The following is a 24,261-nucleotide window of genomic DNA, read 5'->3' as shown; positions in this document are numbered from 1 at the left end:
TTAGACTGGTCTAGAATTGTAGACATCTTACATAATACTATCTATTGTAGTTTGCCATTGAGTTACAACATAAATAAACCCATAAAATTATTACAAATTAAAAATCGACTATAAGTAAAAAATATACTTAGATAAGCAATTATTTATTTGCATCGACTTAGACAAGTAATTATTTATTTCCAGCGACTTAGACGAGTAATTATAAATTAATAATTTCTTATCTAAGCAATTATTTATAATTATTATAAACATTTAATATCAAATATCGCAATAGACTAAATCAACATGTACTAAGAAATAATAGGTCACAATTTTTGTAACATATAACATAAATGCTTTTAAATGTTTCCAGCATATTTGGCAGTATTTAAATGATAATTATTATATAATTAATAATCAATTAATACTTCTATTAAGGTAACAACGTATCATATCATACATACATACATTCTCATACAGCCCATAAGTGGAGCGTGACTAAGGTCAACAAGTTTCTACATATTTCTAAAAAATAATAATATTTTATTGATTGGTCTTGTTAGTCTAGCACACCGCCTCACTTCCGATCGTTGCAGGTTTGACTTATCGCACGATACAAACATTTGTATGATTATTTGTATTACTCTCGGTATTTTCTTTGTATATTATATATGTATTTACAAAAATAACGTATTTATGTTGTACCGTCCCAATTATAAATTGTGCATTTTTAATTCGATTACCGCGCGTAATGTTTGAAGCGGTCACAATCATAAGTTGGTTTGCGCGGTGAACCCACGTATGCACTTGGCTTGACGTACGCGCGGTCTGTCATATCGCAAATCGTAAAATTACCGAATAACCAGGATAAATCCATGTCGCACAAGACTCCATCCAAGTAAGTGCACGTATCCTTCTTATTTGTTGTGATCACTCCTGTGTGATACTAGAATGTGCAGCTACATATGTATTTATATCAGTGTATAGTATCTATAACACAAGCTCTGCCTAGCGTGGGATTAGATTGCGCTGTGTGAATTATCCTGAGGTATTATTATGAATATTTAATTAAAATTAAGTAAAAACTTGTCTCTACGTCATTTACTGTGCCCAATAGTTGAGGTCAATAAAATCTATTATAACTATTAAGTTGGACCTTAGTTTATTAATTTTATAATAATTATTTAAGTAGTTTCGCAGTTTATATCTGATAACCACCATGATTGACATTATTTTTACAGAAATCTACAGCATATATTTTTATTCAGTTATTTGAGCGACCAACAAGAAATTCTCTATTTAATTACAATTACTATGACCTGCAAGAAGTTCAGATATATACATGTAGTGTTGACTTAATTACTAGTTTGTGTATGGCATGCGTAAATAGTTACAGAAGTTTTTTTTTATTTATTTAATATGTAGAACAAGTTACGATATATTCTGACCTTAATCATCCCACTGTTAGCACTGATTTACAATATTTGCAAAATACACAATTTCTTTCTGCTCCAACATTGACATAGTAATCAAAAACATCAAGGGGTTTTAGTAATGGGGCCTAAGGGTCCCATTGCAAACGATATACCACATCAGGTCGACCTTCACATTTCTGGGCAAGAAATGTCATGTAACTACTTTACAATTGTAAATATAACCCATTTCCAGTTTCACAAACAGTTTTACAATCTCCTTTTCAGATTACTATGTCGATGCCTTCGAACTAACATACCCTGTGTATGGGACACAATCATCAGCCAATTTAGAAGTTATATCCTAAACTGATTGAACCGATAATCAAACCTGGGTCATTCGTGAGTAGCAGTCAGCTTGATCACTGCACTGCATTAGAGGCCTCCAATTATGTAGAATATTACGTCTGACTATAGTTTGGATGGTGGTACTACCTCGCGCCACCATGGAGCCCGCTCGAACGCGCCGGGGTTGTTGAAGAATGCTTTCTGCATGTTTTGGTACAGCTGTAAAAGAAAGAAACAACAAAATAAGATCTCAATGTAAGAATAAATAAGTCACCATTTTCTTTCATCCCCAGGATATAAGAGATGTTTTATTAAACAAAGTAGATGACAATGGTGAAAAAGAAAGAACATTCATAAATTCTTGCTGGGCGCCAGAGAAAATTTAAAGAATGGAGAATAAAATTGCCTAATAGATCATCGTAGCAAATTCTTCAAGAATCATTTATAAGATGAATAAAGAAAGAATCAGTGCTTTTGCTGATATACCTCGATCCCATTCGTCCGCATATAGAATAACCACAAAGCCATTTATCGTTAAAAAAAATATTCGTAAAAATTGTTTTGTACATGTAGATGTATCTTTAGGTAGGTATATCGGTTTCCCATGGTACAAGGAGATTTACCAGTACTATATAAGAATAGATCTAGTTTGGATGGTGAAGCACCTACTTCCTCTGAGATTTTATGAAGGTTTTCAAATGTTATAAAATCCTCATTCATTCGATTACCTCGGTTGTCTAACTGATTAGCACAACTCTTTACTTTGAATGGTCGCAGGTCTTTCGATAAATTAATGTAAAATTAAAATCAATATAAATAATGTAAAGTCCAAGATTTATTTCCAGATTATCACTTTGTTTCTTCATGAAAATTAAAAAAGGTTCAGTTTCATGACTATACAAACAAACTCTCGGCAACCTAAAGTCCCTTCATATATATATTCGATTTGGGTTTATATCAACACTATTTATTATTAATAAAAGAGAATATCCAGTAGTATTAATAACATTTACTTAAAATGCAAAATTATCGTGATACAATACTCCCAAGCTTTGGAACAGTGTATGGATGAGAAACTATACAGGTAAACCACTATAAACACAATTTTGTCCTTTTACAGTACTTTAAAACGTTTTAGATATATTATATAATATTACATGATAAAATATGAAACACACACAACAAAAATAAATGCTCAAATTAGTAACATGATAGAACTGGACCTATTATACGAACTGAATCCACGACCACTGGAAGCGAAGTGCAATATTACCTCTCTACCCTTCGGTTTGGGGGTGAGGGATGGAGATTGTTAATAAAGGGGTCATATATATGGGTTGTATAACACTGGTCCCCTTATAACTGCTTCAGTCAGAATAATAATTTAAGACATCAAATTTTGGTTGTAATAAAACATATTGTTACAGTAAACTAAAAAAAAATAAACTTACATTGCCATCGCTCTTGCCTAAAACGGAGTTCAACACGAAGTCTGTCGGCGCCAGAGCATCTACCACCCTCACAACTTCACTCTTCAAGTCTCTGCACAGTTCCAGTACAGCACCACGCAGGAGCCGCGCCAACGCTTCACCAGATCCAAACCCACCCTGGTACAATTCCACCAAATGCTTATCCAGCGACCATAGACCATATAGAGTGAATAGTTTGTACAGTACCGGCTGCAGTTCCCGCTCTTTTTTCTCTATAGATTCCAAACTGAATATAATTACTAAGTACTCTGCGTACACCCTGGTTAGAATCTTCCAACGGTACACTTGTGATTTGGTTTTCGCTTGGAATTTAGATAGGCCTTTTGCTATTTCCGATTCATATTTCTCTTGCGTTTGCTTTAGAAGCCAGCATAGCAACCATTTGTATGTTGACGTTATGACTGAAAGAATATATTGAATTTCATTAAACAAGTTAAAAACTATATTTTAATAACAATACAGGACAATTCACACATTATCTAGCTAGCTATTTAGACACAACCAAAGCTAAGCCTGTGTTATGGTATTACACAACTAATACAAACACTTAAATACATTTTTTTTATAAATAATTTTTTTATAATATACATAGAAAACACTCAGACCAATACAAACAATCATACTCATGAATACAAATATTTGCACCGTGTGAGGAATCGAACTAGCCACCATCGGAAATAATTCTGAGTGTTAAACTGTGGTTCCAAATGAGTGGTAAAACATGACTATTCAAAAGAGCTTGAATTGAGTTTATTTGAATAAAGATTATATTTCTATTCTTACATTGTGGGGTCTTGAGCTGATCAGTGGTGGTGCAGCGGAAGGTTTCACTCAGCAGGTTGCGACTGTCCGTAAGGAAGCTGACGGTTCCTAACGGGGAATCGACGGTGTTACCCTGCTGAGCGGCTGCGTGCTGCCGGAGTAGCCAGTTGCCGGCCTGCTGCGACAGAACACTGTTGTCGCCCTCGTAAGTCACTGTTGCTTCGTGGTGGCTGCGAAGATCTCCCAGGTTCGCGCACTGATGAGGGGAAATAAGCAGTTTGAAGCATAGATAATAACTGGCATAGACAAGGTAGTTTATACAGTACAGTTATAAAATTAGGTATATTGTAAAACAATATATTTTAATTGTAACAGTAGAAGATAACCGTACTCAATAAGAAGTAATAAGCGAACAGGCAGCGGCGTCAACTGTTTTATAGTACACAACAATAACCGAGACTGTCGAAATGTTTGCATAGTATAAATTTTATATTGTCTAAAGTATTGTAAAGATTTCAAGGCCTCGATGGTCTACCGGTTTAGGACACCGCTCTGCTGCTGATAGTAGTGGGTTCGATTCCTCGCATGGTACAGACATTTGTATTCAAGTCAAGTATGATTGATTGAATTGGTCTGGATGTTTCCTATGTAAATATATTATGTATGTATGTTTATAAAAAAATAAGTATATAACTATTAAAAATACAATACTTTATATATTGGACATTACGCAGCGGACCTTAGCAATAGATAGAGTAATTCAAGAGGAAGGTTTATATGTATAATACATGTGTTATAGTATAGAACAAGTCGAGAAATTCAAAGATTTGTAAAGCATCGGTGCGATGCCGGGATGGGTCTCTAGTAGAAAATAAGTAGCAAAGGGACTAGAAGTTGCAGTAATAAATGGTACAGACTAACCTTCAGATAGCCGTGGCCCCCGCAGGCCTCCCTGCACTGCTGCGCCGCCTCCAGCACGGTCCACGTGAGCAGCGGCTTCGAGCTGGACACCATCGCGTGGATCTCTGAAACCGCCTCACTCTGTCACCAGAACGGGCCGTCGGTCAGTCGACGTTGTACTACACTACACGTACATCTTTTACAATTTGAGGGGATTATTTCATTTACTGGAATTGTTTCCCATGTCTGTTACTAGATGGCGTTAATAGCAAAATTGTAACGCGCTAAAGTTTGACTCTCTCATATACTAAAATTATAGTAATTTTAATGTGTTAACCCTGCTATAAAGGCCAGTTGCAGCCATTAGCATTAGAAGAGTTCGAAACAAAATATTTGGTCGCTTTTTTGGTCACGTAATAAGATTAATATACGTAGTGTAAATAATAGTGACTTATTGTAGTATACTCTATAGCATATTGTGTTAAACATGGGTTGTCTATCCGATTGTTGAACTCGCCGTTGCCAGTGACTACTGCGCGGCTATTTTTTTATTAAAATAAACGATAGCGAAAGTCGTTAAAATAGATAGCGAAAGTCGTTAAAATAGGTCCCCCGTTTCAAATATTCGCAATAAAAAACAGACCAGAGATAAATAATTGATAGAATGGAACACCGAAGATCAACAACGAAGATATAGAATAATGTGAGCGAGAAACTATAGACATGCAACAGATATTGATACCTAAGCAACTAGTCATACATTTTAGTTTGGAACAGCATTTGGTGCGTATTCACCCGAGGTGATTATGTGTAGTCTGAACTTTGTAACTAGATGGCGCTGTATGCAATATATCCAGAACTTACCAAGTCATCAACTTTAAGGCCGGCATTGGACTTCTCGACGATATTCAGGTAGATCCTTGTGAAGCTCTCTATGTATATACGGAACACGACAGCTGTGGCGACGTACCCAAAGAGTCGCCATTGCTGCAACAAAGTTGTAATATTTCACTATTGTCCCACTATTGGGCATGGAAATCTCTTCATAAAAAAATATATTTTCAACACACTTGGTCGTAAATTCTGTTTTATCTGTATATTTGTAGTGTATTGTATTTTGTGCCTGACCAATGTATTTGTATATCTGTTTTTATTTTTGTTGTTAATATTACAGTGCCTTGTGTGTAAATTCGATCTAATGCCATCTGTTTTCGATATATGAAGCAGCTCATAAAACACGGCTGCGTTATAAATGTAAACAGTGAAGTTATAATCCATAACTGCACTATTTGCGATTTCTTTTATCAAATTTCGAACTAACTGCCTCGCGGCGCCAGCCAGTAGGCAGCGCGCTGATTTAAAAAAGTAAAACGGCGGGAAAGCAATAGTGTGCATATCAGTTTTATAGTTTAGTTTATTTAATAAAAAACTGTTTCGTAAATTAAAAATAAATAAAATATGATAATTTTTATTCTATTTCCTAGCAAACGTGTTGAAAAACGTCGTGCGATATTACAGTCGGCTGTATTACAGTTGAACACACTCGCCTTCGGCTCGGGCTGAAATTTATTCGGCTGTTTTTATTGGCTATAATTTATGAAGATTCTGGCGAATGAAGGCTATCAAAACATTTACTAGTGTTGATTTAACTGACGGTATTTCAACAAATTTTCTGTGTTAAGGTGAGCAGAAAATATGTTTTTGTCTGACCGTAAAATCTAGTTTCAGAATATTTTTACGAATTCATATGATGGGGTTCTACTTTTGGGTGATTTGGTATGAGCATATTATGCGGAACCTTAAAGAAAGTATATAATCTGAACATCTATGGATAGAATGGGAGAGGACGATTAAAAAGAGATGGATGGATTGTGTGAAAGATGATATGTAAGTATAGGTAAGCTCAGATATAAGGGCCGATAGGGATCAATGAAAGATGATATACTGCTCCGACCTCAAATAAAGGGATAAAAGAGGGGTTCTATTGGGGTTCTAACATTACATAATAAGCAACTAACATGGAGCTCGTACTCGATCAGTGGTATCTCGTTGTCTCGCTCGCCGAACTGCTTGCGTGTCGCCGCGTACCTTATTGCAATAGCAACAGCGCTGGATATTGTGTGGCAACTCTCTTGCATTATGCCTATTCGACCTGATAACAGACAATATTATTAACTTTTTTTTTGCAATATTTTCATTACAGCTCCGTTTTCTTTTGTTGTAGCATGACGTCATACAGGATTAGTTAGAATCTTTCTCTATAAATCGGCTATTCAACACTAAAATGATTCTCAAAATCAGATTAATAGTTCTGGAGATTACCGCGAACAACAAAACCTAAAACCTATAACGTCTTTATAATATTAGTATTGTTTAATATTAGTACTGTGACCGCGACCTCGTGCGCGCGGTATTCAGAATGACAATAGGTTATAACTTGATACTTTATGAAGCAATTTGATAAAATAAGCATTTAATGTAAATTTACGAAACTCAAAACAGCATTCTTATAAGCGTTTTTAATACCAGTCACGAACAATGACATAAAATTTATGAAACATTTTTTTAACCTCTATGACTTAAATAAGTAGAAAGTATACATATATGTATACTGCATTTTTAAATATATAATTACTTAATGGATTTATAACTATTTTGTTTAATTTCACTACTATTAGTATATCATCATCATCATCAGCCCACTGTAGTCTACTACTGGACATACGCCTCTCCCAAACCACGATCTTCAGCCCTTTTCTTCCAGTTATTACCCCCAACCCTACGTATGTGGTCGCTCCACCTGGCAGCGGGCGTCCTACACTTTTTTTTTTATTTTTATTTTATTGATTTACTTAATACAGAAAATATGTGTACTAATTTACTGAAGAAACGATGATATTCACAGAAGTATAAAACTGTGTTGCGAATATAGACACATAGTTTATTTTTTAAAAATTTTGTAAATATATATATTTACAAAATATTTATTTTTATCAAAACAAAAAAAAATTTAACTTATAAACAAAAAGGAAGAAAAAATAAAAAAGGTACAAAACAAAAAGAATCTATGCAACACTACGTTTGTCAATTCGCGGTTTCCTCTCTAGACCACGCCATCGGTTCTGCGACAGATACGATTAGCTCACTGTCACTTCAACTTACAAATACGACGAGCTATTAACACTAGTATATGCTAGACCACATATATTCAGTGCGGAAACCTAACCACCGTTTACTGGAAGAGGTAATGATCTTCCCAAGTCCGACGTCTAATTCCGATCGTTATTAGATCTATACTCATATCACACATGTACATACTATTAACAAACCGCCCGTCCGTGTTGCTGTATATACATGTATATAGGCCACATTTCGGTCCTTCCATTAGGGAGGCCAATTTAGTAGGAAGTATAGAAAAGTAAAAAAAAAATACCAGCTGATAGATTCTCCAGCGCAGCGCCCAATATCCTGGACGGTTCCGAGAAGGAGCTTTCGTAGACTCCATCTTCTGTGACGTCTGCTGTTCTGTTCAGGAGATTATCCCGCGGTATCCGGTATTGATTGAACATTATGAACCTGGCAACAATTAATAATAATAAGTGTGGTAAAAACCAGCAAAAGCTGAGTAAATGCGACAAGAATGTAAATAATAATAATAAAGTCCTACATAACACTCATAAACTTACTTATACACAATGACCCCCACCCACTTTTACTTGGTTTAAGCGTAACAAACAGCAGAGCAGAATAAAACTTTGTACAAAGTCATGTGCGATAAGGTTTTTTCCGCCACCAAGGTCAAATGGTCAGTCAGTTTCGTTGCGAATTCAGCAGATATTAACATAATACAGCAGATATTAATTTTGTAAACATAAACATAATATAGAATACAACCAGAACGATACAAACAATCGCACTCATAGGGCGGAAAGGAGATTGTTAGTAATGTGGATTGATTTCCTTATTGCTAGCAATGTACCATGTCAGGTTGATCTCCACGCGGTTCCCCCTGGGAACCGTCGTGCTAAATTCTTCGTGAATTTGTCACGATGGACTAACTGACCTGACCTCATACTCATCTTATCATCCTCCACTGGTGCCCCGCCAACGTAAACCGTTAGCGCAGCGTAACCGGGTGCACCATTCCATTATCATAAAAAAAATCGCACTCATGTACCGTGCGAGGTATCGAACCCGCGATCATCGGAATAAAGAGGCGTACTAAACCGCTAGACCACCGAGACCATAGAATGTTTTATTGCTAGCAATCGATGATTATACATCTAAAGATATGAAATCCAGTTTCCAGCATTATGTTGGATTGTTGGTTGTAGTCCACATTGGCTCTCTTTTGGAATGTGTGTAAATTGTTGTTTGATTTTTTTTTTTAATTATTGTTGTGTTAAGACGAGTCAAAAAATCCTATTCTATTTTATTTTCTATGTCATTTGTCAAGCTCCGTAATCAATGTCATTGGATTTTTTGTTAGTTAGCGCGTTCTACTTCAACGCTTTGTCGTTCTGCCTTGCGGTTCTACATTATCATAGAGGACTAGGTCAACCTATACAGTGTGACGGTTATTCCACGTTTGGAAAACGTTATCATGTACTAGCTGTAAAATTTATAGCCTATGTGTGATTCCGATATATGAGCTATATTATTGTAGTTTTATGGTGTACTGTATATATCTGTATAAAAATCATTTCACATCATTACCTCTTTAAAATCCATTCAGTAGTTTTTGAAAGAGTAGAAAACATCCATTCATCGATCCAGATGAACAAAATTTTGCGTTTATAATATTAGTAAAATAACACTACTAGATGACCCGGTAAATACGGTAAGTTGTTATGTCATATATATACTAGCGATTGCCCGCGGTTTCGCTCGCGTTAATTTATCCCCTTAAGGGTGGAATTTATCATTTACAGTTTCACTGCAATTTATTAATTTATAATTAGGTTTAGGAAGTGATAAGGTTGATCCACCCAAATACTTTTTTTACTTTTAGGACTAATTTTGCTATATATATTTTTAAGTTTCGACATTAAGAATATATTCAATCCTAAATTCATTTATGTCATATCATTAAAAATATAATAACTACTGTACTGTATACAAAGAAGTTTTAAATATACCACCACATGCAGTGAAAAAAGAATCATCTCAAGTTCAACTTAAGGTAAAAAATTCAGTGCTGTCCTTATGTACATTCTGTTTCAAATAAAAGATAAGTCCTTATGTCAAAGTCGAATCCTAGTTTCTATGTCAATTTATTTCGCAACCAACATATCCGTTGATGTAACAATATTATCTGCAGTATGAATGTTCTCATACAATTTATAAGATAAAATAGCACTCATGTTATTATACAAACATTCCGCAACGACGAACAACGACCATCAAAGCACTTCATACAACATTTCCTAGACATATTCACGTTTATCAGATAAAAATTTGCTGCATTATATATATGTATTTAGGATTAATGTTCTGATTCATACATTTTATGGCCTCAGTAGTTTAGCGGTTTACTTACCATGGTCGCGGGTTCGAGTCCTCGCACGGTATAAACATTTGTATTCAAGAGTACGATTGTTTCGTTCTGGGCATTACATTACATATATTATGTACGTATTTCTAAAAAAGGATCTAAGTATTTATATCAGTCGTCTAGTACTCACCATATCAAAAGCTCCGCTTACCTTGGGACTAGCGGACGTTGTTTGATTTGTCCCAGGACTATTATTATTATTAATAGTATACATATAAAAATAATAATTTTTCTTATGCACAAACAGAGACAAAATGATTTTTTTATATGGTCGGTATATGGATATTATAGGTATACTAATCTACATATATGTATTTAGGATTAATCTCAGAAACAGTTTAAATTTTTTTTTACTTATATATTACTGCAAGCTAATACAGTACCAGCAGCTTAATCATTTTTAAATATTTTTTCATTCATATATTGCAGCAACCTTACTATACTAGTATTAAATATAAATAACTAACGCCAAGCACGTTTTAGATTTAAATAATCGTTAGGTGAACAATAGGTTTTAGTCTGTACGTGTCCTAATAATATTCTAAAATGCTACTATTTTGGTATAGACCGAAAAAAAATAGGTAAAATAAAAGACTTATAAAATTACGATGTTGGTATACTTCGTTCTATGTCTCTCTATCAGAGGCCTTGCGTGTTCCGTCACACAAGCGCGATAGCAATATTTCAATCAACATTTTTCGGTAAATATTTACATTCTGCTCTACTCAGCTTATCAAAAAGAATCTTATATTTACTGTAATAATATAGTTATTACAGTAAATATAAGATATTCATTTCGTTATTCTGAAAATTCATTACAGTACCAATACCTTGCTCATTTTTTAATAGAGCTAAATATAGGTTACTTTTCTTTTTTTTTTTATAATAATAATAATCTCAGGACAATTCACGCAGCGCCATCAAGACACAAGTTAAGCTAGCTAAAGCTTGTGTTATGGGTACTAAATAACTGATACAAATACATAGATTTTTTTTTTCGTAAATTCATATTATACATAAAAACATCCAGACTGATACAAACAATCATACTCATGGATACAAATGTTTGTGCCTTGCGAGGTATCGAACCCGCAACCATTGGACGTAAAGCGGTGTGCTAGACCGCTATACCACCGAGGTCGTCGGTTACTACGGCGGTAAACAAGCATTAATGAATTCAATTTAATTGTCATTCTAAAACAAACTTTTTTTAAAGAAAATCTGACTAGTGGGTACAGACTAGTAGGCCCACAAGATAACATATTGACTATTTTATGTTGCTGCAAAAAAAAGTTACTAAATTGAAATCATGTGTGCGCCATATGATTCAGTAAAATTTTGTAACTTTGTTTTTTTATTGTTACACATTTTTTGTATTGCTCTTATGTGTGTGTTGAAGATATAAATAAATCTTTCATCTATCTATCTAACTCACCTGCCATTCCTCAGGTGTTGCGGGTGCTAATCAATTACAGTTATCAGGTGTGCAGCTCATTTGCCCCTACGCTAAAATAAAAATCCAATCTCTTGGCGGTGATTCTTTTAAGGATAATAATGGTATGGTGCACCGCCTGCTGCTCTGCTAACGGTTTACGCTGGCGTGACACCAGTAGAGGACGAGATCAAGTCAGTCAGCCCATAGCGGTAAGTTCACTTGGAATTTATCAATATGGTTTCCAGGCTAAACCACGTGGAAGTCGACCTGATACGGTACATTGAAACAATATAGGTATTAATCCACATTTCTAACAATCCTCCCCGCAATGACGGTTTTTTTTATGATAATAGAATGATGCACCCACATGCGCTAATGGTTTATGCTGACGGTCACCAGTGGACTATGACAAAATGAACTTGAAGTCAGGCCAGTTAGCCCATCTTGACAAGTGGCAATTTACCCCGATGGTTTCCAGGGGAATCCGCGTGGAGGTCAACCTGACATGGTACATTGCTAGCAAAGGGGTTGTTAGCCCACATTATTAACAATCCCATCCCCCAATGGCAGTATTTGGAGGTTTCATATAGATACTTACCCATTATCAATTCCGTTGACGCCGATCTTCTCCCCCATGTCTCCGACTATGAGTCCAGGATAGGTCTCCAGCGTGTCAGGGTCCCGGATGGGCACCACGAAGCCATGCAGTCCGTGATTCTTACCGTCCGGTGTAATCAATTGCGCGAACAGCAGTGTATGGGTGCATGTTCTACCTGAAAATATGACATTGTTATGTTTCATGGAAAATAATACAACTCTATTTTTTTCATAATAATATAATATCTCAGGACAAATCAAACAGCGCCATCTGGTCCCAAGCTAAGCAGTGTTATGGGTACTACACAACTAATATAAATATTTAGACATATTTTTTGGTAAATACATACATAATATACATTTAAAACACCCAAATCAATACAGACTTATGAGTACTAATGTTTGTATTGTAGGATCGTACCCGCGACCATAGGAAAGTAAAGCCGATTGCTAAACCGCTAGACCACCGAGGCCGTCTCTTAGATAGATTCATTCTAGTTTTTCAGCTGCCGACATCGATATTGTAACCTATTCTGTAATGACATAAGGTATATATTATGATAATATATACAAAATTTGCAAATTTATGAGCAGCGAACGAAGCCGGATTGGGTTACTAGTCAAGAATAGTAATACTACAGACAGCGACCGCGACAACACTAATAAAACCGATAAGAGTGAAAGCAAGCAAAAGCTGATAATATCCAGTGGTATCATATTACGACACGTGCAAATAATGAACGCAATTCATACAATATTGATTTACATAATTACGGACCAGTTTCAAAGGTTTTAAGTTAAAAAAAAACTAGTTTTAACATAATGTAGTATATGGTTTTTATTCGCGAGGTCAGCCGCCTGGCCAGTAGGTACTATATGATTAATCCGGAAAAATCTGGCCGCACATTTCGATTGGCCCATTTGGTCCTATGATCCGCATTCTTTAGCAATGCGCCAATCAGAGCAGGATGGTGAACAATCGGCCGTCTGAACCTAATAATGTGAGGCCAGATTAATATAAGAGTAAATGGATGTCCTTCTTAAAAAAATGTAGGTATATGGGTTATAGTGCATGGCAACTAATAATAATATTGCGTGAGTTTCTATGTGTTTGTATGTTAATCAATCTTCGAAACCTATTTAAAATATCCATTCATCACTTTACAGCAATTTCTAAATGGAGATAAACTGTGGATACAGTAGAAACCGGATATAACGAAATGGAAATGACAATATATTTTGTAATCCATAACAAAGCAGAGCAATACCCATAACACATATGGGTATCTATTTTCTAATACATATATTTTTTGTAAATACATACATAATATACATAGGTTACACCCAGACCAAGACAAAGAATCATAACCATAAATACAAACGTTTGCATCGTGCGAGACTTTGTGCAAACTTTGTTTCATTGGGGTAAATTTAATAAATACTTAATTCATTTCCATATCGTGTTTTTAATCTTAAAAATTACTCCCAGTTGGTCATAAACTTATCAATTACTTTTTAAATCACATATACTGTGGTAATCGTATAAAAACCATTACAATACATCATTATTCAAGCAGCCCTATAAAATTTACAATCGCTTTGGATTGCGTAATGCTATTGTAAGAAAATGTTCGTATCTTTATTGAAAACATAAAACTTATTTTTTTCGTTCTATTCCAATGCTGTTGGTCGCAAATAGCCTTTACAGCTTCACTGAACGATAGGGGGCGAGTGAAGATGGCACCAACCCCGGTGAAGGAGTTATGGAGCAACTGAAAGCCAACTCCTGCCTGACAGATACGACTTTAGTATGAAGGCAAAGCTAAAGGATTAAACCTCGGATTAGGTCGTCGTAATATCGGATTATCGATTCCCCTTCTGAATAGAACGGAGAATCGATCAAAGAGGGTATAAAAGTTGAATTGGACGGGGGTTATAAAAGTTGAGCTTGATTGTATCAAATAAAACTACGAATTTTTAATTTTAAACACATAACACGCCTTGAAATATTATTAAGAGGTATGATGTAATAATATATAAGAGATAACTAATAGGACCATTTACGTAAAATGAAGGTGAAAAATAAACGTAGTTTGCCATCAAAGATATATTAAATTTCAGGTCAACTGACGACGACCGACTGTATATCAGCATTCTATTGTTTTTCATTCCATGCCACTACACATCCTATGTGCTTGTACCCTACTGTATATATCAATAATTGAAGCTATTAGCAATCTCCCAGTATTTTCTTCATACTCAGAGCCATAAAAAACTCAAACTCAGAAAAAAAAATTAAGGAAACAAAACTTGTGTTGACCAGTATAATAGATAATCTATAAAATAATAACAAAGTGATATCCACACAAACTTTTACCTAGATTACCAACCCAGCATTTGGCGGCCTCGAAGTCCGGTGTGTGGATGACGAACTGCCGGCGGGCGGGGTCGTACGTCGCCGTGGTCCGCATCAGACGCGCGTCCGACCCGTGCGCGACTTCCGTTAGTGCGAAACTTGCCAAAATCTGTACAAAATACACTATTAATAATACTTCATTAAGTATAATTTCTGTTAACTCCAATTAAAAAAAATGATGTAAATAATAATAATAACCCTAGGAAAATTCAAACTTTAAAAGAGAAACACGCATGTTTCTTCTTGTGATGAGTCTGAGTTCCGTTTGCTAATATCTATACAAAATACACTATTAATAATACTTCATTAAAGTAAATTTTATGTTATCTCCGATTTAAATAAATTGGTGTACCTAAATAATAATAATAACTCTAGGATAATAATAATAGTTAAAAGAGGAGCACATCTGTTTCTAGCTCGTTCTTTTTCTGAACAGTCTGCCAAATGAGTGGTAGAATAAAAAAAATATGAATACCTAATCTAAAGTGTTTATATTAAGTTTATAAAATATAAATATTATTTCTATTTTAAATTAAATTAAATAAAAAATAATTTATTCATGTAGGACATTTTAGCTGCTTATAAACGTCAAGTTTTTTATATTTATATTAATATCAATAATATTCAAAATTATTACAAATGCCGATAAATAGTTACATATACTACAAAAAAACAATATTTTCCTACCAGTCGACTTTTAAAGGTAGACTAATATTTTATACTGTGGGAACGGGATTGTTAGTAATATTAGTAGTGGTAAATTGCTAAATAATAATGCCATGTCAGGTTGATCTCCATGTGGTTTTTTAAACCATCGTGGTAAGTTCTAGCAATGTGCATTGTCAGGTTGATCTCCATGTGGTTTCGCCTGGAAACCATCGTAGTAAATTGCTAGCAATGTGCCATGTCAGTTTGACCATCCTGGAAACCATCGTGTGACATGTCAGGTTGACCTCCATGTGGTTTCTCCTGGAAACCATCGTGGTAAATTGCCATTTGCCAAGATATGCTAACTGACCTGACTTTATGCTTATTTTGTCATCGTCCACTGGTGCCCTCTAGCGTAAACCATTACCGCAGGCGGGTGCATTATTCCATTATCATCCATAAACAAATAATATATTTTACTTGAAGACATTTCAAAAGTAAGACGCTAACTTACCTCTCTGTTAAGAATGGTGGCTTCATAAAATTTCAGATGACGTTCAGTGCCCAGTGATAGCAAAGCATTGGAAAACAGGTAGATGCCAATCGCCATCTTGACGGAGAGACTGGGGTTGAGAGATTGGACTGCTTCGTTTATCGTCATGAGAGCTCGGGTCTGTGGACAAACTTTAGTTTCAATACACTTCAAAATTAAGAAAATTCTGTATTAACTCTATAATGTTATGGAGTGTGTTCAATCCTAATAATATTATACACCCCATAATTGTGGGTATAGATGGATGTTTGTTACTCTTTCACGCAAAAAGTACTGAACAGATTTCGATGAACCTTTTCTACTGAAAAGGTTCATATAGCTTATACTAGTACATCAGAATAACATACCGGCTATAAATTTCATGCAGATCAAACCGCGAGCACAGCTAGTATAATAGTATATATAAAACAAAGTCACCGCCGATGTCTGTTCGCTTATATCTTTTAAATTACGCAACGGATTTTAATACAGTTTTCAGCAATAAATAGAGTAATTCCAGAGGAGTGATCTATACAAATAAATAAAATTAAAGTTCCGTAGTAATTTTTTCATTTCATGTTAAATTAATTTTAAAAATGTCTGTCTGTTTGTACTTGCTAATGTCGGAAACGGCTGGACCGATTTTGACAAGACTTTTACTTGCAGATAGCTAGTATAGCTTTTTTATTGGGGGTCTGGGCTATTGCAGGTGCTTGGACCTGTAGCACTGCCACCTACATATAAGACATAATATAGGAACTTACACTACTTTATATTTTTTTTAATAAAAAAAAAACCACGCGGTCGCCGTCTCAGGAAACGGCTAGTAAAAAAAATAGGCAGAGACTAATTCACACACATTACAATGCAAACAGAAGTGATCATTGGTACAAATATTTGTCGCGACGGTCCAATTGTGAAGAAGTGTACTAAACAACTACACTATGTAGGTCAGCCGTAAACATTTGATGATTGCTTTTACTTCTGTTTAGTAGTAGTTAATTTAATCCAGAACAAAAATTATAATAACCAATTCACGTGAGAGGTAATTTTTATTTTAATTTCTTTTTAAATTTAGGGACTTTTGTACCATCTAAGTACATGTCAGTCCCATTGTACCCTAAAACCAATCACTCCATTACCTCACCAGTGAATAAATTGCCTTATCAGTGAATAAATTGCCTTACCTAGCCACATCGCCCGAAGGATCGGCTAAAACAGTTTGTATGGCACCAACATCTAATATATTTATTTCATGGTCTGACGTTATTCCATGTCGTAGACTCTCGTTCCTGACACACTCCATCAACAAATGATATACATCCTCTATTGTACCACATTTTGTGAATTGCTTTTTTTCATCAGGTATGCAAACTTCACCGATGGATAATGTCCAGAACGGAGTCTATACATATAATTAATATTTTTTTTATACTATGATGGTGGCAGTCAACATACGGCCCATCGGTTGGTAAATGGTTACCGTATCCTATGAACGCCTGAAACACCAGGGGCATCACGTGCGCGTTGCCGGCCATTAAGAAACCTTAATATACCCTTCTTGAAAAACCCCATGCTGTAGTCTCGTGGGAAAACCTCGGCTGGAAGTTCATTCCACAAACTAAGTGTACGCGGAAGGAAACTCCTCTGAAACCGCACTGTTCGGGACCACTTAGGTTCCAGAGTGTGGGGATGAATTCCCTGTCGATGGCGACTGTGTAATGTGGACTATGGTCCCATTGCTACCTATGTACCATGTCAGGTTGACCTCCACGCGGTTCCATCAATCCATGGAAACCATCGTGCTAAATACATAGTGAATTTGCCACGATGGGCTAACTGACCGTACCTCATGCTCATCTATCATCCTCTGGTGCCCCGCCAGTGTAAACCGTTAGAAAAGGCAGGAGCCAAATTTCATTATTAACCATAAAAAAATCACAGCGCCACCTAGCATAGCTTCTGTTATGAGTATTAGACAACTGATATAAATACCTAATTATATACCTATATCTATATATATATATATATATATATATATATATATATAACTCAAAGGTGACTGACATAGTGATGTATCAACGCACAGCCCAAACCACTGGACGGATCGGGCTGAGACTTTGCATGCATAAATCTACTATGACGTAGGCATCCCCTAAGAAAGGATTTTGATAAATACCGCCCCTAAGGGGATAAATTAACGCGAGCGAAGCCGCGGACAAAAGCTAATTTATTATATAAATAAAATATATATACATAATAATCTAGAATAATCCAGAACTTGTATTATGATATATACCGCCAAGGAGATAAATCTAATATTTTTCGCTGTCAGATTGTTTGGTATGTATTCATATAGTGTTTAGGTATTGTGTATGAGTATGTATTTGTATATCATATTATATATTCCTTATTTGTATATGTATGTATGTAAATGTATATATATGTTTATATTTATTATATAAATAATAATATATATATATATTTTTTGTGCATTTTTATTTTTTTTTTTGTCTTTTCTCTGTAGAATAATCCAGAACTTACTGTTACTTTTGTATGTATGATATATAATCATGACTGTAAGTGTATAATCATACCCATAAATACAAATGTTTGTACTGTAGCGGAATGGAACCGCGACATACGGAAAGTAAAGCAGTGTGTTAGACCAACGAGCCAGTTAATCTTTAATTAATATAAATTCCTTAGTAAATAAACTTACGATTGCACAGGAAAATATTCAAGGAGGAAAAATAGTCTCGTAATTTGTCAACACCATACATTCTTAGCAATGATTCTTAATTAAATTCCAATTCATTTATTCATATACCTATATTTGTAAAATTATTTCAGTAGTTTAATTATGGAATTGTAAAATGACAGGCAGGCGGTCAGGATATACTACTGAATCTATCTAATTATGAATTCTAAACAATGTTTTTTAGAGTTAAGTAACATGTTACTGAATAATAATAATACTAACAATTTGTTGATGCCTAATTTGTGTATATATCTATACATAATTTCATTATAATATACAAAAATGTGTATTGCCTTAATAAAGGCTAGTCATCATTATTACAGCCCTGAAGACGTCCACTGCTGAACAAAGGACTTTCCCAAAAATTTCCAGGACGATCGGTCCTGCGCTGCTCGCAACCCACGCTTAGCAGCATTCGCACACAGGCATTTGCACTACAAACTATGTACCCTGCGCATTGTCACTTCAGTATCGCAATTCTTAGTGTCGCTCACTCTGGTTCTTCTGTGGATTTTCTCATTTCTGATATGATCACGTAGAGAAACTCTAAGCATAGCTCCCTCTCTATTGCTCTCTGAGTGACTTTGGGCTTGTTTGTCAGACCCATAATTAGTGATAAAGGCTTATATTATTATTATAACTTGTTCCATAACACTTTAATATAATATTTAAGATTATGTTAATACATACTCTTTTACTATAACTGGATTTGAACATCTCATTGGTAAGGAATTTGTATTCATTGATTCTCTTCAATTGAAGCTGCGTGATGCGTTTCTGCTCCTCTACCGATGGGGACACAGTGTTGTGGGCAAAGAGAGGGTCCTTCTCTAGGGTCTGCCATATTTTGTACTGTAACAACAAATGTATTTCTGTTATTTCAAACCAATAAAAGCAAAGGAGGTAGAACACTATATTATACAGGTAAAAATTGATCACAAATAATTTTTTTGACAAATGAAAATCTTTTCAGTAATTTATGAGATTATTGCTAACATACAGATTAGAAGCAGGAGTGTTAGAATTCTCTGTCAACTCAACTGTCCTATACGATCCACAAGCTCCTCGGTATCTCAAAGATAGATTTCTATTTCTAAGTTCATATTATATATATACACCTACATATATATATATATATATATTTTCTTTTTTGTATTAATCTATTTAATACTTGTAAAATTTCATCGCCATACTATCTTTGATCAACGCGTCGGTTGACTCGTAGAGAATGCCATCAGGCATTAAGTCCGCCATGCATACAATTTTGTGTGCAAAAGAATAAATAAATAAATAAAATACAGATCCAGTGGGTATCTTGTTTATGCTATACAATAAATCATCATCTGCTTCTTCCTTATCCCATTTATATGGAGTCAGCAATATAAACATCCTCAAGAAGTTATTATATGTTTAATTGTAACAACTGTCCATTATTTCCTATTTATTGAAACGGAATTATTATGGCTTCAATTCAAAAATTCATTTATTCATGTTGGACATTTTAGCCACTTATTATACATCAATTTTTTATATTATTTTTTTTTACTGTCCAATTCAGTATAATATATATACTTATATAGATCCAATGGAGAAGAAGTGGCAAAAAACTCAATTTAATTGCTTATTTTTTCTTTTTAAATGCCAGTTTATTTACTATGTATATTTATATAGGTGTCTATGTCTAACATTAAAAGATGTTTACAAATAATCATGTTTTATAGTAAACATGTTCACATTGTTGCTAAAATAGACATTGTTGATAAAAAAATTACTATGATAGTGGGGGTGACAATAAAAAATAATGACACAATTATTGTTATACAACTTGACTGATCCAAATGAAACAGTCTTAACTTTTATAAACATAGTCAAGAAATTGTAAACCATATCAGTGTCTCCCTAAATATGATGTTGGCAAAATCAACTTCTTTGGTGGAAGCTATCCAAATTAAAAGAACAGAACTGATGATGGTGAACCAATAATTCTAAACAAGCGCTCCAATAGAGATTGGATATTTTTGTTTAAACTATGTATCCATCCTTAGGGCAGTTTTGCAATATGGGTATGTACCCATTTACAGTTTTAACAATACTACCCAATAGTATTAAGTTGCATTCTTGACTCAATATTTTTATGGGTTAAGTTCCAAAGTTACATTGTAACTCAATTCTTCTGTTCGGCAGCCTATACATTGTGTCTGTTACCTTTTCATTAAACAGAATTTTATGTTAAGATACATTGTGGCATGAGGTTCAACATTAGGTAATTTTTATCTCAAAAATGTTGTGAGGATAAAGCTTGTGTACCATAATCGTACAAATCAGTTTCATTTCATTGGACCCCAATTGTGTTGTACATGCTCTTAATAATAGAAAACTAGTATAGATATGTACATGGACACAGCACTTCATATTTTTCAAAGCAGTTTTTGCATGAAATAGTCTGTGGGGGAACTCAGTTCAGCCACCAAGCAACATGCTTAATTGTTTTGGTTGAAGAGAAATGAGGCAGCAAAATTTCAATGCCATATCTCACAGAAATTACAGCATAGAGAAGCATAACATTAATACATGGGGAAAAAAATTACGAAGGAAGTGGTACAGCAGGAGTCACATAATGATGCGATTTCCGTGATCCTGTTTATGTATAGGTCTATATAGGCGACGGTTACCACTTACCATCAGGAGATCCCTCAGGTTATTTGCCATTAATTCACACATAAAAGAAAAGATTCGTGTAAGCTGTATGAAGCAACTCACCTTAAGTTTTAACAGTTCCTTATCTCCTTCCAAGGACAGCTTAAATCGTTTCCAATCGAATGTAGCGCTATTTCTATACACATCTAGAGGCCCGTTCGGGATATCCGGAATAAAACTAAGCTCTTCCATATTAAAAAAATAATTATTCACGACGAGATACCGCTGCCTATATTGGACAACAATAATGTATGGCCACGATTTCTATTGTTACCGATGACTAAACTACTATTAAATAGCTTTTAATGGAAGACATTTCAAATTCCTCCGCACATGAATTTTATGAACACGATATACCGTGAAATAACTATGAAATACTAATCTAGACGCCGAATTGTCACCTTGAAATTAAATGAGGAAACAAAAATGTTTGATTATATTATCCTTTAGCCGATGAATATTTTAACTTTATTAAATTATTAGATCACATGTAGCGTATGCGGTTTACGCGGTGGTATGCAAATATTATAATTAAATAAAGTTTATCGTTAAATTGGAGCCGCCCACGAAAAACCACACCACGATCACACCACCAAAACCGAAATTAATCGAATGAACAACGAATAAAAACCGAAGAACGGCAGGCAAATACTTTTTTTTTTATCTAGTGGCTTTACGGCTTTGGACAATACTTAACAGCCCAGGGAAAAACTACAAACAATGTTGCTAGATGACCGTCAGGTTTTACCTCCAAATTTATTCTAACTTAACCCCAAGAAAACATATTTAATGTGACTTGTAACTTATCTCCGTTACTAGAACGTCACCTTACCTGAGATAGTTATAGGTTCGATCATAACACGGTACAAACATTTTTATTGAAGAGTTTTATTGTTTGTATCGGTTTGTATGTTTTCTATATTACGTATGTTGTTACAAAAAATATATTTAAGTATTATTATCAGTGGTTTAATATCTTATAGAAATGCTTAGTTTGGGGCTAGATAGCGCTGTGTAAATTGTTCTTACATATGTAGATAGATTATTATTACACAGTGCATTTTTTACATTATGATATTAAATTAAAACAGCTCATCTGGTTTTTTTAATGTAACAGGATCGTTCTATATGTAGTATTCTTGATATTCTAGGTGCTTAAATTTGTGACTTGTAAACAATTCTTGCTTAATAGTCCTCCATTAATGAATCAATGACTTGCATTTCTATCAACTCCAATTTTATTTCTTCTGTAAATCTCCTCAAATATTTTATTTCTTATAATTTCTTCTCATCCACGCGAAAATATTGTTTTATTTTTGTTCATTGCTTAAAAAGATATTTGGTTCAAAATAAGCAAGCAAAAATTATACTACGTATTTTTTTTGCGGCGCCGTGAGGTCTGCGCACTACACTGTTACTGCAAAATCATAAAAAAACGATCACACAATGACATTAACACTGATATTTTTTAAATAACGTCCCTTACACATCTAATACTTTTCACCTAATCTTACAAGGATATCCTCATATAGCCTTTCATTTCCCCTTTCAATACTTTTTCGCATTAAAAGTAGCCTTAACTCAATTATTAGAGAAATGGAAGAAAGCAATGAACAATCAATAAAATATTTTTTAAACTATTTAAGTATGTATAATATTTTGTAGAAGACTAATGTTACTAAACAAAACTTAAACTTATTTGTCTTCTAATGTTTTTCTATATTGTTTAACCTATAACCATGAATTTAAAAGAGGTAGTGAATGATAATTATATTTGTTTTTACTTCGTCATTAACAATACCGGTTTTACCATAAGGGCACACGGGGCCCGTGTCCAGGGTACCTATTCTCAGGGGCCCCACGAAGGACTGACAATTTTTCTCACACATTTATTCTCAAAAGATTTTTGTCACACACTGACACACTACACTTTTTTAACAAATGTTATTTACAAGGCATGTATTACGCCATTATACCGATTACTTTGCCTATTCCTATGTTTTTACCTAATGAGCTTTTTTTTGATTTCGATGCGATGCTTTCCACGGGCCCAGGGTAGTTTAAGACGGCGGTGGTCATTAATTTAATATATTACCAATGTTGGGTACATTGGTAATACATTAAATTAATGACCGGGGAAAAGGGCAATGATAGCAATGGGGGATAGGACCCATTGCTAGCAATGTACCATGTATGGTAGACCTGCATGCGGTTCTCTCTGGAAACTATCGTGATAAATTCCTGGTGAATTTGCCACGATGGGCTAACTGATTTGACCTAATGCTCAGCTTATCATCCTCCAGCTTAATTTGTTAGCGCATGCGGGAATAATATAGCTAACTACTGCTATTGTTAATAAAGAAGAATCAAAATAAACTAATTATTTCTATACATATTACATTGCAAAGTAAGACAGCGCCATCTCTATTTAATGTTATAAATCTCTACCGTACTAGGCGCGGCGAGTGTGCTCCCGCGTCGCTTTTTCTGTAGGTGGAAAATGCTTACACATGATTTTACACTAGGTGTCACTACAGAGAATAAGATTATTAATCAACTGTGCGAAAAGGATAGTTGTATTCATATTTCATGAAACCGAGTGAGATGGTCAAATAGCACACACATACATAAAAACCACTACAGTTACACGTTAAGTTGAGCGTATAAACAAGAAAAGAGAAGTTGTAAAACAACAACTGCGTTCAGTTCAGTCAGTCGTTTTCTATCAGA

The 24,261-nt window shown here is 34.6% G+C and overlaps 1 protein-coding gene across 1 annotated transcript; it reads right to left on the bottom strand.

The window, feature by feature from the left end:
• Window positions 1-977: 977 nt before the first annotated feature.
• Window positions 978-21,723, bottom strand: LOC131841001 (peroxisomal acyl-coenzyme A oxidase 3). The gene is made up of 12 exons (XM_059189231.1): window positions 21,595-21,723; window positions 19,525-19,686; window positions 16,056-16,214; window positions 14,855-15,002; window positions 12,479-12,653; window positions 8,325-8,467; window positions 6,910-7,043; window positions 5,756-5,878; window positions 4,913-5,032; window positions 4,013-4,247; window positions 3,191-3,630; window positions 978-1,958 (listed from the first exon to the last, which is right to left on the bottom strand). Exons 1-12 carry the CDS (start codon window positions 21,721-21,723, stop codon window positions 1,863-1,865), a joined length of 2,064 nt encoding a protein of 687 aa, XP_059045214.1. The 3' UTR covers window positions 978-1,862.
• Window positions 21,724-24,261: the final 2,538 nt, after the last annotated feature.

The sequence above is a fragment of the Achroia grisella genome, unplaced genomic scaffold (genome assembly GCF_030625045.1).
Source record: "Achroia grisella isolate CSIRO2021 unplaced genomic scaffold, CSIRO_AGI_Agris_v1 utg157, whole genome shotgun sequence".
In the NCBI taxonomy this organism is placed as follows: domain Eukaryota; kingdom Metazoa; phylum Arthropoda; class Insecta; order Lepidoptera; family Pyralidae; genus Achroia; species Achroia grisella.
This window is presented reverse-complemented; position numbering and strand designations above follow the sequence as displayed.